Genomic DNA, 15,255 nt, shown 5'->3' with positions numbered 1-15,255 from the left:
AAAACAAACTGCTAACAGAGAATGTGTTCTCCAAGAGTAGGATATGTAACTTACCTCATTATAGATTAATCAAAGTAATGCAAAGCAGCTTAATAATAGTTTTATTATTAAAATGTCTTTCATAAAATATAAACCTATGATTGTTAAATCAAAAGATACATGTTTAGCACTTTTCCTTGACTGTAATTTATTCAAAAGCTCTTTTTTGTGTGTGTGGCTAGGTGCTAAAAGAAAGCTAAACTAGAAGCCAGCATTATTAGGTGGTCTTCAGCACCACACACAAGAGACCTTCCTCTTTATTTAGAGGGAATGGAGAAGCAAGCAGGGAGAGTATTTCTGATATTTTTGCCACAGGAGGAGACTTGCCCTAACTCTTGTGCTGAAGGCAACAATGTCCCAGATGTCGTTAATCTACAGTAAATACTGAGCTGGAAAATTGTTTTTAAAATTCCATTTGACAAGTTTTGCCTTTATGAAGATAGTGTACTGAAGAGTGAGAAAGGGCTATGCCCAGTCTGTACGGTGCCCCTTGCCCTCTGTCTGTACAATGAACAGAACCTACATTAGCTCCCATTAGGTGCGTGTGCTGGTGTCGCATTTCCAGGTGTTAGTTACCCAGCTCCCCTACCAAGAGATCCTTTAATTTCGGAATCTCAAACACAAGTTCCTGAAAATGGAATATAACTAAAGTCTGGCATGGCCCTAAACTAACCAACATATTCTGAATTTGGTTTTTACATCAATTTCACTGTATAGCCACAATTTAAAGAAAAAGTTTCTTTGTCTTAAGTTTCTGACTGCTTAGAGAATATATAGGGAATTTCCATTTTCTATTCTAATTTACATTCACAAGGTCATAATGCAGTTCATTAATGAGAAGGAAAATAAAGTAGCACCCCCTGCCCCCTATCCCATGACAATTATGGACATATTTTCAGTTCCCTTCTAAGGTTGGCCCCAATAAATTACTCCAAGAGGGTCTCTAGAGGTTTAGAAAAGAAATTAATTTTCTAGGTCCTAAACCCATTGCACCCTACCCACCCTTATCTCCCCTGTAGTATTTCAAACTAGTCCTTTATGGGCTATATGTTTTGGAAATATCGTCTCTTAGTGACTTGTCTTCTAATTCTTTTAACAATGTCTTTGAAGAGCAGAAAACTTTAATTTTAATAAAGTCCATCTTATCAATTAGCCTTCATGGTTAATATTACTGGTTTTGTATCAAAAAACTCATTGTCAAACTCAAGGTCACCTAGATTTTCTCCTATGTGTATCATCTAGGATCTTCATAGTTGTATGTTTTACATCTAGGTCTATGATCAGTCTATTTAGAGTTAATTTTGTGAAAAGCATAGAATCAGTGTCTAGATCAGCGATTTCCAACCTTTTTAATCTCATGGCACACATACACTAATTACTAAAATTCTTCAGCACACCAAACAATGTATTACAGTTTTTGTCAATGTGACAAAAAAAAAAAGTTATAATTTTGATTCATTCACACAGGATGGCTATTGTTGGGTTAGCTGTTGTCATTTTTTAATTTGACATTCTAAGGGAAAAGAGGTCAGTGCCCCTAGCTAAATAGTCAGGTATTGCTTGTTTTAAAAATTCCTGTGGCACACTAGCTGAAAAATCACTGGTCTAGATTTTATTTTTTTTTTGCACGTGGATGTCCATTTGTTCTAACGCCATTTGTGGACTTTTCTTTCTCCATTGTACTGCCCTTGCTCCTTTGTCAAAAATCAGTTGATTATATTCATGTGGGTCTATGTCTGAGCTCTCTATTCTGTTCCATTGATCTATTTGTCTATTCTTTCACCAATACCACACTGTCTTTATTACTATAGCTTTATAGAAAGTAGGAAGTCAGGTAGTGTCAGTCTTCCAAATATGTTCTTTTCCTTCAATATTGTGTTGGCTATTCTGGGTTTTTTATATAAGCATTATATTTTGATTAGAATAAGTTTATTGATAACCTAAAAAATAACTTGATGGGATTTTGGTTAATGTTGTGTTGAATCAATAGATTAAGTTGGGAAGAACTCACATCTCAACAGTGTTGAGTTTTCCTATCCATGAACATAGCATATCTCTCCATTTACTTAAATCTTCTTTGATTTCTTTCATCAATGTTTTAGTTTTCCTCATATAGATCTTATACATATTTTGTAGTATTTATACTTAAGTATGTATGTATTTCTTTTCTTTTTGGTGCTATTGTAAATGGCACTGCGTTTCTAATTTTGAATTCTGGTCTGCCAGGTAACGAGCACAAATTTGGAATTTAAAATCAGTTAAATGATTTATTTGTTGTAATCACACATGGAAGACCCATGCTATAGCTTTGACATTAAGCTTTGTAATTTCCACATTTCACAGGGTAAATTACTATGTATTACTCTGAGTTATTAATGTGGTTAAAAAGAGTTATTAATTCTTGGTGATATATGATAATAAAATTGAAAACCAAATGAGATAATTTAAACATTCATTACTACACTAATAATAACATGGATAAAATAAAATAAACATTTTATTACACATGTAAGAGCTGGAACAGTGATAACAATGAGCCAACTGTACATTTTTCATCTTTGTTAAATGATCTAAATATTTGCTTAGACACGTGCGCTACAATATAATGCAATGCTTTGTGTATTACAAAAAATAATAAAATACTCCGATCTATGTTCTGCTATTAAGTCCTATCGTCTGTTGTGATACAATCACTAGAATAGTACTTAATAGTGGAAATCTCTGGTATTGAGCCACAGGCATGGAATAAAGTGGGTTTTTCTTGCTATAAGAAAACTAAGAAGTCTGAGTCTACCAGAGAATCTCCTTTGCTCTAAGATGTTTTGGGAAATGTTAAATTATAGAAGACAATTTGTATTCTTGGCATTTATTTAACATCACAAAAAACTACACGCCCAGAATCTTTGCATTTGTTCCTTGGGTCATTAGCCCTGAGGCGAGAATGCCTCAGGAGCATCTGAGCCTGGTTTTGCCCAATCTCTTCTCTGTGCATGAGTCCCCTCTGGTTCTGAGTTACTCACTGAGAGCATGGCTCAGGACAAAGAACAAAACAGTCTCACTTGGTTTACCTTTAGTCATGTGGGAAAAGAAAAACTCTTTAAGAAAAAAGCCCTGCATGCTGTTCTTCTTCACCAGCTGCCAGGAAGTAAAATGAGAGCACCTGGAAACCACCCGAAAGCCTCAGCTATTATGCACCTGAAAGTGGATCCAGCGCCACAATTGTGCAAGGGACAGTCATAAAGACACGCTGGAGGCCAAGCGCTGTTCTCCCGGGAAGGGCAATCAACTCACACGGAGTTGAAGTTTAACTTTTATGATTGGGAGATGGGACTAGAAAAAATAGAAAATTATTTTCAAATTCTAGATTACTAATGTTAGCAAATGAGTGAGCTTCACAGTACAAGAGGTAGTGCTGGCCCTGCAGAGAAAGTGCTGGGCTCAGGTGCATGGCTGAAGGACCGGCTCATCCACTTTGTTCTGAGGCGTGGTGTCCTCAGGAATAGGCTGGATTTATACTAGTGGCCTCACAGGGTTGTTTCAGAGCTTAAATGGCATGATAAACTTGGAAGTCATTAAGAACACTGCTCATATCTAATTGGTAGAGGTAACTTTCCCTTGCCAATACTCAAAAATTATTTAGCTTTGTTGAAGGTATGGAGTGACAGTACAGCCTGAGCCTACTATTTAATTATGTAGCATCTTAGGACAGAGCTGCCAGCTGCATGAATTTTGTGCCCAAAAGTCGTTTTGTGAAACTGATGAGGCAGTGCTCCATCGTTCTCTTGAGTCCAGATCTGCCAGCGTGGCGAGCTCAGGCAGGCCCCGGGGGGCACTGCTGCGTGTGGTCAGAAGCAAAGAAACGGGGACAGGCTGGGGAGTCATTTCTTGGTTTTCTTTTTTCTATCAGACCCCTGTCTGGTATGTCTCTCTCAAAAAGGAAATGGAACTTGAATCAGCCACTGATCATCACTGACTCTGCTTCTATGGCCCAGGCCCAGAAGTTTAACATAATTAGACTTCCCTTTTCATCCCCTTGTATAAATATGCACATCATTAATGGGACTTAGTGAACATACACTTCCATGTACTTAAGAAGTCTTAGCTAGCAGCCTTTCCCTTTAAGGTAGAAATAAAACTTGTCTTCCCAAGAAAATGTAGATACATTACCACAAACATATTCTCCAAACCTGCTTATAAACTTATGTTTTACAAATTAAATCATATTTTTCATATTTCCTGAGGTGGTTTTAAATGAAAACAATAACATGCTCTAGATTTCCTCTCCAGTTGGTCTAAACCAATGCTACTGTCCACCCAGCTACTGACTTAGATTCTAAATCTCCTTGATTCTTGGAGGTCCTCTTGCAAACGGAATCTGATTAGCGATAGAAGCGATGCTGTACATAACTTTCCTTGAAATTACACACCATCGTCTACTGATACAAAGCCACTAATCTGCTCTTTGAGGGATGAAGAACATTCTCTGCACACACATAAATTTGAGAACACAGTCCCCTCTCTAAGCTGAGATGAAAGTCAATGAGTCCTTTACCCAACACTTAAGCCCTCTTCTGTGGAGCCCAAGCTGACCTGCCTCCTGAAAGGATGTTGACTTAATTCTATTAGTTCCTACTCCAGAGTCTTCTGGTAATGAAGGCATTTTCTTGAGAAAAGCAGTTTGAAAAAGGCCCCCAGCACTTGCAAGTCTTGATCAAACCCAAGTCTTGATCAAATCCCATGTCCAGCACAGGGTTTCTTTTGTCAAAAACCAAGGAGGCTCGGGAGGCTCCAGTTCATGTAGGACAGCTGGGGACAGGTAGGTACCAGCGCAGGGAGAGAAAAAGATATTTCAGACAGAAGAAGAGAAAAGGCAGTGAATTGTAGAGTGAGGAGGTAAGACAAGGCATCTCAAATTTATTGTTGGCTACTGACTGCGGGAATATTTGAAAGAAAAATAGGAGACTATGTTGGCTATAAAACTTGAATCAGATAACAAAAAGGATGGGATTCAGAAATCACTGCTTTCAATTTTTCTTCTCCAAAAAATTGACAGGCACTTTTAGAATAAATAAAGCATCCCTCAATTTCCAGCTATATTCTGCCAATTGCATCAAGAAGGCCTTTTGATGTCTCCAGTCAACCAGGTGCTCTGCACTTCAGAAAGTTCCTCCACGAGGCCTTGTATAGAACTTTCCACATATACCAGAAGAAACTGAGGGCTGAAACATTCAAGGCCAATCTTTGTCCTCAGAAGGAGAGAGCAGCTGCACAGGGATTTGTATCAGTGGCTCAAGTGCCTTTGACAAACATCCTACCCACATCAGACACTAGATAGTGAGGGCAGGTCATGTGCTTTATCACCTGTCCTCTCCTGACAAGTTCACACATGGAACATTTTAATGTTTTTCAGTGCACTGCCTGTTTTTTGTTTTTTTTTTTTAAATTGGTTTTTGAGAGAGAGGAAGGGAGAGGGAAATGTCAATCTGTTGTTCCTTCCACCCATGCATTCCGTGGTTGGTGCTTCCACCTGCCCTGCCTAACCAGGGGTCAAACCCACCACCTTGGCGTATGGAGATGACACTCCTATCAACTGAGCCAGGGCCCTGGACTGTTTCTTGAAGCATATGTACTGCAAAGGAGCAGATTTTTAAGAAATGTTTTTAAAAGAAACAAACTTATAGATACAGAGAATAAACTGATGGTTGCCAGAGAAGAGGGGTTTAGAGGGGATGAGTGAAAAAGGTGAAGGGCATAAGAAGTATAAATGGCCAGTTATAAAAATAGTCACAGGAATATAAAGTATAGCATAGGAAACATAGTCAATAATATTGTAATAATTGTGTATGGTGTCAAATGGGTACTCTAAGTTATATACATGTTTAATCACTGTGTTGTATACCCAGAACTATTATATCGTATGTCAACTATAATTTAAATTTTTTTAAAAAATTTAAAAAAGAAATGTTTTTGAGATTTTTTTCTTCTTTGGTCACACTAGTGAGTTGACAGAGTACATATGTGCACTAAAGGTGATCTCTACTTGAGATTGCCAACTTTATAAATGTCACTACTGGACAGACTTGTTTCGGGATATGGAGTTCTTCTTCATTTTACCTGTCCTTTCATTTATCGTATCTGGGTAACCATGCACTATGTTTAACTTGGTTGAGATTTTGTTCATAAGCAATTACCCACACTGTGTTTCTGGGGATTAAAGCTGCTATTATGATTATGATTATTATTTTACATTGCAGTTTTAAAATAATATAACTCCATTTAAGACTGTCTTGAAAAGCAAAGTTTTTTTATGTGCAAGTATTGTTAGCCAACACTCTTTGATAACTCACAGAAAATGAGTACGTCTCCCACACAGATCCACACATCCAGTGAACCCAGGGCTGTGTGCATGCCTTCATGGCCACGTGTGTGTAGGCCCCTAAAGGGAAAGTTCTCTGTAATCTGGAAAGCCACCTTTTTTGGTCAAAGCCAGCTACAAAATTCTCCACCCTATTCTCAAGACCCATTTACAAGGTTACTCTCTCAACGTGTTACACAGGCCCCTGCAATCCCACTCTCTTATCAACAAAAACAAGACGCTTTGTTGAAATGATGACATTCTAATCATGTTTCTTCCCCTTTGCATTTATTGCACCAAATTGGCAGACTTGGTGCTTTTGTTTACAAGGTGGTGGTACACACACCATTTCATTGGTGACATCTTGTGTCATCTCTAATTTATAGATACGGAAACTCACCCCTGGGGTGGTTCATGATTAGCGCATAGCCAGACAGCAAATAAATAAGTGGCAGTAGTAAGAATTGAACATCCTGGACTTCAAATTTGACACTCTATCCACGATATAATTAAAAGAGGAATGATGACAATGTGCTGTGACATCTTGGCAAGTCTGAAGTGTTTTGGGGATAACCAGAGGTATAGTGCGTTCACAAGCCCCATGCAAATGATAATCACAGCCCTTAGCTGGGAGTGGATAGCAGCTGTTAACAGCAGTTCTAGGAGCAGTGTAGCTAACTGCTGTCAGAAAGTTCCAATGCTGCCCAAAGGAAATTAATAAATACTCAGACAGGAGGTTACCTTGGAAGAGACTATCCTGTTGTCTGGGTACCTCTGCGGAATGTAGGCCTCAGCACCTGGGGGGGGCTCCTTATGTCCCACGTAAATGGTCCGACTGTCGACCCAATTCTCTTCTCCAGCACACTATGGAAAACAGAGTAGTATTAGCACAAGTGCCTCAGACTCCGGTGTGAAAGTTCTTCCCTGAAGGCTTGGCTTTAACACTTGCCCATATTAACAGAAACCAGTGCTGCCCGACTTACAGCATCATACAAGCCACAAGGCAGAGCTGGGCCCCACCTGCCATCGCCGGAGCTGCCCCTGATCTTACTCAACCCTTATGGGCTAAGTTCTCCAAATCCCTGCCCAGTCCTTCAAGGAAACAGTCTCAGCAGGGGTTCTGCACTCCAGTGAGAGCTGAGGGGTAGCCTTGAAAAAGCTGATTGTCAGTGGAAATAACTCAGGACCGGTTCATGTAAAAAACAGAACACAGCAGCAAAATCTTAAGGCTTCCAAAAGAGGAAAGGCAATGAGGGTTAGGAATTTGCAGAAAGGTCTCTAAAGAAGACAGTAAAACCTTGAATTCAGAATGAACGAATTATTCAACCATTTTAGGTATGTCTATCAATAAGGCTTTCCTGGAAGGACAGAAGACTGGGGTCTGACTCATCTTTGTCTTACTCAGAGTGTTGTATGCACAAAGCACTAAGTAAATATCTTCTGAATAGAAGGATCTTTTAAAAACACCAACCAGACTGTGTGCTGCCAGCACTTAAGTGCCTAATAAAAACACTACAGTTACTGATTAAAAACTAAAATGCCGCTTCCTCTCGAAGCCCCAGCACAGAGTCCTGGTCCCCCCTCAGACTAGCATCCCAGAACATGGTCCTAGATTCCTCCTAAACTAGCCGCCCTGGCCTGCGGTCCTAGGTCCCCCTTAGACTAGCATCCCAGCACAGGGTTGTGGGCATCACATCCCAATTCCTCTCAAGGAACGCTGAAGATACCAGCTTCCCTGGGGTATAACAAACAGTGCTGAAAAAGAGACGGAAACCTTCTTAGTTGAAGATAAAGTCAATGCAATAGAACAGGAAGAATGAATGGGCATCAGAGAAGACCTGGCTCAGTTGTTGCTGAGACACTCAAGAGCCTGAACTCAACTTCGTCATCCATGAAAGCAGTGATAGCACTTTCTTCAGAGTTCTCAAGAATGAACTGGGGCAACAAAACAAAACATACGGTAATGCCCCCAGCCTGGTACAGGCTCCTTCTGCTCTCCATCACTGGGTCCACCCGTTGTGGCTTCAGAGAACCCTCACTTTCTGAAGCCAAATAGGGGTGACAAGAAATACGGCATTTCTACTGTTTAGTTATCATGAGTCTTACATTGCCTTTTTTCTCCCCTTTTTTCCTTATACTATGATCTCCTTTGCTTATCTGTCAATGTCCTGGGAATAATTTTAGAAGACTTTTGATGTTTCTCCACCACCCCCACCCTCTGCCCACCCAGTGCATTACCCACGGCAGCTGCACGCTTGCACATTCCCTTTGTAAATTCCACCTACGTTTCCTTTATTAGAGTCTACCTTTGCTGGATGGTTCAAGTGACTAAAGGATAAAGAGCAAAGTGGTCTCTGTAACTCCACCCGTGTTTCAGAGATGCTCAGCAGGGACACAGGAAATGGCGCAAGGTCCTTGGAACAGAACAGGCACTGGTGCCACCTGCCTCACTCTCCATGAGCAGAGTACTTCCTCCTTGGCACAAACTTGGCATGTGGCTCGCTCTCAGGAGCCTGCTACTCTGTCGTAACAAGGGGATGCTGAGGGCCAGGCACAGCTTCCAGGCAAGCCTGGCCCTCCGTCCTCGGGCTGGCTCAGGGCCCCATGGCCCTTCCCTGTAGTTTTCCTATTTTGGGTGAGGCCACCTGTGAGGGATGTTTACTTTAAAACCTGTCTAAGGGCTTCATAAATAAATTTCTGGATATGAAAGTTAAGAAAATAGAACAAGTCCCTGACCTCCCTTTATTTCTCAGAGCAGGGCCAAACATGTGCCTCTCATTCCTGTGGATTCAGGAAGTTACATTGAAAAAGAGTATGTAACAAATGAACCAGAAGAGGAAAGGCACAAAAAATATATAAATTTTAATACAAAAATAGAAAACCTTTCTTCTAAACTTCACAGACAGCACTTGGCTTTAAGCCTTAGTACTAACTCTGGAAGCTCAAATCTTCCTATAGGTCATGCTGTGGTGCCCTGTCATGGAAGCTGGTGCTTCCTGGACACTTCTGGCCTGGGACAGAAAGGACCCCTGTCTCTAGGGAGGCAAAGTCAGAATGAATCTTATTAAGGTTCATCCATATTCTCAACACTGTCTAGTAGATGCTTATTACTTTTAATGTAATTGTTTAACACCTCAAATATAACTCAACACTGCAGTGCCGTTTTAACTAATACAAGTCAGAAGGACACTGTCCCTGCCTGTGGGACAGGACGGGAAAATGAACTGAACACCCTCATGCAGTAGGACTGGCCTAAATCATTCCAACACAAAAGTCATTTGGGAATGAACCGTGTACTTGCTAAATGAAAGCTGAACCCTGTATAACAAAGCTGCCTTTGTACAGTTTCCCGAGGATAAAACCAGAAGCAACAACCCAGAAGTTTCTTTAGCTCCTTGCTTCTATTAACAGGTTACAACTCAGTGGACTGAAATATGTCAGTGAAGCTACATTTCCATCTGACTTTGCTCACTGCTTAGCATCACAGACCCCAAGGAGTGACACAGAAGAACTACACTTTCTGAAGGCATAAAGTTACCAGGTGATCTTACACATGACACAGACAGGCGGGGGACATTTTTGAGTTCAGATTAAGACCAAGGTGAGCTCTATATGTTGTTCTATGCACAAATGTTCAATTCTAAGAAGGCTAAAATTAAATGTTCAAAAGGTGCAGAGACTACAACAAATAGGAAACTCCTGGAGAATGCCCGGTATGTATAACCAGTTATAATTACTCCCATGTGGCCATGCATGTGACGTGCTGCTGATGGGCTGTGTGACTATGGTGGAGTGACTCAACATAACTTTTTAAATTTATTTTTATTTTATTTAGTCTTTAGTGTATTTTTTCTATTATCTTTTAGTCCCTTTATATCTCCCTGCCCCGAGCAATCACCACACTGTTGTCCATGTCCATGAGTCCTTTTTCCTTTTTGTTCAGTCCCTCCATCCCCTAACCTCCAGTCCCCGACCCTCCACTAGCTGTCATCCTGCTCTCTATCTATGGGTCTGTTGCCATTTTCCTTGTTAGTTCAAGTTTGTTCATTAGATTCCACATATGAGTGAAATCGTATGGTATTTGTCTGTCTCTGACTGGCTTATTTCATTTAGCCAAATGCTCTCCCGGTTCATCCATACTGTCACAAGGAGTAAAATGTTCTTTTTTTTACAGCCGAGTAGTATTCCATTATGTAAATGTCCCATAGTTGTTTTATCCACTCATCTATTGATGGACACTTGGGTTGCTTCCATATCTTGATGATTATAAGTAATGCTGCAATGAACATGAGGTGCTTATGTTCTTTTGAATCAGTGTTTTGGGTCCCTTCAGATATATCCCAGAAGTGGGACTGCTGGGTCAAAAGGCAGATCCATTTTTAATTTTTTGAGGTATCTCCATGCTGCTCTCCACAGTGGCTGCACCAGTCTGCTTTCCCACCAACAGTACAAAACGGTTCTCCTTACTCCACATCTTCACCAGCGCTTGTTTGCTGATTTATTGATGACAGCCATTCTGAAAGGTGTGAGATGATATCTCATTGTGGTTTTAATTTTCATTTCTCTGATGATTAGTGACATTGAGCATCTTTTCATATGTCTATTGTCCTCTTTGGAGAGTGCCTATTCATGTCCTTTGCCCATTTTTTAATTGGGTTTTTTGGTGTTGAGTTTTGTCTAAGTTCTTTATAAATTTTTGATATTAACCCCTTATCAGGTATATTAGCGAATATGTTCTCCCATTCTGTGGGGTGCCTTTTTGTTTTCTTGATGATTTCTTCGGATGTGCAAAAACTTTTTAGTTTGATGTAGTCCCATTTATTTTCTTTTGTTTCCCTTGCCTGGGGAGATATATCCAATAAAAAAATTGCTTCAAGCAATGTCCGGGATTTTGCTGCCTACGTTTTCTTCTACGATTTTTATGGTTTTGGGTCTAACATTTAAGTCTTTGATACATTTTCAATTTATTCTTGTGTGTGGTGTAAGAAGATGGTCTAATTTCATTTTTCTGCATGTATCTGTCCAATTTTCCCAATACCATTTATTGAATAAACTATCTTTAGCCCATTGTATGTGCTTACTTCCTCTGTCAAATATTAATTGACTATAAAGATGTGGGTTTATTTCTGGGCTCTCTTGTTCCATTGATCTATGTGTCTGTTCCATTGATCTATGTGTCTGCTTTTATTGATCTATGTGTTTGTTTTTATGCCAGTACCATGCTGTTTTGATTACTATGGCCTTATAGTATAGTTTGATATTAGGTAGCATGATTCCTCCAACTTTGTTCTTCTTTCTCAGGATCACTGTTGCTATGTGGGGCTTTTTGTGGTTCCATATACATTTTTCAAATATTTATTCTAGTTCTGTGAAATATGTCATTGGATTCTTGATAGGAATTGTGTTTACCCAACTGCTTTGGGTAGTTTTTACTACTTCCTTTCCAATTTGGATACTTTTTATTTCTTCTTCTTGTCTGATTGCTGTAGCTAGGACTTCCAGTACTACGTTGAATAAGAGACGTGAAAAATGGATATCCCTGTCTTGTTCCCAATCTTAAGAGGAATGCTTACACTTTTTGCCCATTGAGTATGATGCTGGCAGTGGGTTTGTCATATATGGCCTTTGTTATGTTTAAGTATGTTCCCTCTATTCCTAGTTTGCTGAGAGTTTTTATCATAAATCGGTGCTAGATTTTATCAAATGCTTTTTTTGCATCTATTCATATGATCATGTGGTTTTTATCCTTCATTTTGTTTATGTGGTGAGTCACATTTATTGATTTGTAAATGTGGTACAAATCTTGCACTCCCAGAATAAATCCCAATTGATCATGGTGTATGATCTTTTTGATGCATTGCTTTTTGGTTTGCTAATATTTTGTTGAGGATTTTAACATCTATCTTCATCAGGGATATTGGCCTATAATATTCTTCTTTGCAGTGTCTTTATCTGGTTTTGGAATTAGGATAATGCTGGCCTCATAAAATGAGTTTGGGAACCATCCCTCCTCTTGAATTTTATGGAATAGTTTGAGAAGCAGAGGTGTTGGTTCTTGGAATGTTTGGTAAAATTCACCTGTGAAGCCATCAGGTCCAGAGCTTTTGTTTGTTGGGAGTTTTTTTGATTCCTGCTTCAGTTTTACTAGGTATAATTTATGTATTCAGATTCTCTGATTCTTCCTGATTTAGTCTTGGAAGACTGTATGTTTCTAGGAATTACCCATTTCATCCAGGTTGTCCAGTTTGCTGGCATATAGTTGCTCCTAATATTTTCTTACAATCCTTCATATTTCTTTGGTGTCAGTTGTTATTTCTCCTTTCATTTCTAATTATATTTATTTGGGTTGAGTCTGGTTAAAGATTTGTCAATTTTGTTTATCTTTCCAAAGAACCAGCTCTTGGATTCATTGATATTTTGTATCATTTTTTTAAAAAATTTTATTTTAGTTTATTTTTTCAAATACATTTGTCTCTGCCTCCCCCCGACCACTTTCCCTTGCCCCCTTCCCTCCTTCCCTCCCTCAGCTCTTCCCCTTTGGTTTTGTCCATGAGTCCTTGCTATATGTTCCTTGACTTTCCCCTTCCCTTCCTTATCCCCACCTCCCCTCCCTCCTTCCCTTTTGTCTCTGTTGATTTCTTTTCCTTTCAGTGTTGCTGGTCGTATTTTCCTTGCATCTTTGTATTGTTGGTTAGGTTCCGCTTATAGGTGAGATCATATGGTATTTGTCTTTCGCCCCCTGGCTTATTTCGCTTAGCATAATGCTCTCCAGTTCCATCCATGCTGTCGCGAAGTTTAGTAGTTCTTTTTTACTTTCTGCTGCGTAGCATTCCATTGTGTATATGTACCATCACTTTTTGATCCAATCATCTACTGATGGGCATTTAGGTTGCTTCCAACACTTGGCTATTGTAAATTGTGCTGCTAGGAACATTGGGGTGCATAGGTCCTTTTGTATTGGTGTTTTGGTGTTCTTAGGGTATAGTCCCAGCAGGGGAATCACTGGATCAAAAGGCAGTTCCATTTTCAGCTTTTTGAGGAAATTCCACACTGCTTTCCACAGTGGCTGCACCAGTCTGCATTCCCACCAACAGTGGACTAGGGTTCCCCTTTCTCCACAGCCTCGCCAGCACCTGTTGTTTGTTGATCTGTTTATCATGGCCATTCTGACCGGTGTGAGGTGGTACCTCATGGTGGTTTTGATCTGCATTTCTCTGATGGCTAGTGATGCTGAGCATCCTTTCAAATGCCTCTGGGCCCTCTGTATCTCCTCCTTGGAAAAGCGTCTGCCCAGGTCCTTTGCCCATTTTTTGATTGGATCGTTTGTCTTCTTGGAGTGGAGTTGAGTGAGTTCTTTATATATCTTAGAGATCAAACCTCTATCTGAGGTATCATTAGCAAATATATTTTCCCATATGGTTGGCTCCCTTTTCATTTTGCTGATGTTTTCTTTAGCCGTGCAGAAGCTTCTTATTCTGATGAGGTCCCACTTGTTTATTCTTTCCTTTATGTCCCTTGCTTTAGGAGACATGTCAGTGAAAAAATTGCTGCGTGGGATATCTGAGAGTTTCCTGCCAATGTTCTCCTCGAGGACTTTGATGGTGTTGCGACTTATATTTAAGTCTTTTATCTATGTTGAGATTATTTTTGTGTATGGTGTCAGCTGATGATCCAATTTCAATTTTCTGCATGTAGCCGTCCAGCTCTCCCAACACCATTTGTTGAAGAGGCTACTATTGCTCCATTTTATGCTTCTGCCCCCTTTGTCAAATATTAGATGCCCGTATAGACCTGGGCTTATTTCTGGGCTTTCTATTCTGTTCCACTGGTCTATGGGTCTGTTCTTGTGCCAGTACCAGATTGTTTTGAGTATAGTGGCTTTGTAGTAGAGTTTGATGTCTGGTATTGTGATCCCTCCTACTTTGTGTTTCCTTCTCAAAATTGCTGAGGCTATTCGGGGTCGTTTATGGCTCCATATAAATTTTTGAAATGTACCATTTTTTGAGACTCTATTTCATTTATTTCTGCTCTGATCTTTATTATTTCCTTCCTTCTACTCATTTTGGGCTTTACTTTTGTTGTTCTTTTTCAAGTTCCTTTAAGTGTACAGTTAGATTGTTTACTTGAGCTTTTTCTCGTTTCTTGAGGTAGGCCTGTAATGCTGTGAATTTCCCTCTTAGGATTGCTTTCCCTGTGTCCCACAGATTTTGGACTGTTTTGTCCTCCTTTTCATTTGTTTCAAAGTATCTTTTGATTTCTCCCTTGATCCCTTTGTTGACTCATTCATTGTTTCAACATTTTTTGTTCAATTTTGTTAGCAGTAACATGAAATCATCAGATTAGATATAAAATCTAGGTTCTAAGATTCTGGGTCTCTGTATATTTAGGAGTGAAAACAAATTAGGCCCTAATTATTCAATTCTTAATCTAGCCAGTCTTGAACCAAACATCAGTCACGCTGCCTACTGTGAAACTGTGGTGTAGGTAAAAAGGAAGTTATGCCACACAGAGCTGTAAGAATAAAAATGTGTATCATAATGAAATCTCCTAAGAACAGCAAAACGGAGACAGTAGCCTAGCCTCTCCTTTTAGGTATTCTTCTTAGATATTGCCCAAGAAGCTTTAGGTGACTTCCACCCTCAGAACCCCGGAGACGGCCAGAGATGTTCATCTGCAAGGCTAGGCTGAAACCAAGCACTAAGCGGCCTTTCCCAGCTAGCAGACTTCTTACTGATTCACTACAACCAGGTGTTCAGACTGCATGAAGAAGGCAACCGCATACCTCCTGGAAGACTGGCATTAAACCTCCAATCAAAAGTACAAATCTAAACTATGAGAAGGGTTGAATGCTCAGTTACTTC

The 15,255-nt window shown here is 39.8% G+C and overlaps 1 protein-coding gene across 5 annotated transcripts in view; it reads right to left on the bottom strand.

The window, feature by feature from the left end:
* ATP11A (ATPase phospholipid transporting 11A) overlaps nucleotides 1–15,255 on the bottom strand; it is a 144,178-nt gene that overhangs the window by 62,828 nt on the left and 66,095 nt on the right. For all 5 annotated transcript variants that reach the window (XM_054565873.1, XM_054565877.1, XM_054565874.1 and 2 more), the window contains exon 2: nucleotides 7,136–7,258. In XM_054565873.1, coding sequence (XP_054421848.1) covers nucleotides 7,136–7,258 — 123 coding nt within the window. The remainder of the gene's footprint in view (nucleotides 1–7,135; nucleotides 7,259–15,255) is intronic.

Source organism: Pteronotus mesoamericanus, unplaced genomic scaffold (genome assembly GCF_021234165.1).
Source record: "Pteronotus mesoamericanus isolate MK-2021 breed Mesoamerican mustached bat unplaced genomic scaffold, CSHL_Meso_final contig_169, whole genome shotgun sequence".
NCBI classification, from domain to species: Eukaryota; Metazoa; Chordata; class Mammalia; order Chiroptera; family Mormoopidae; genus Pteronotus; species Pteronotus mesoamericanus.
This window is presented reverse-complemented; position numbering and strand designations above follow the sequence as displayed.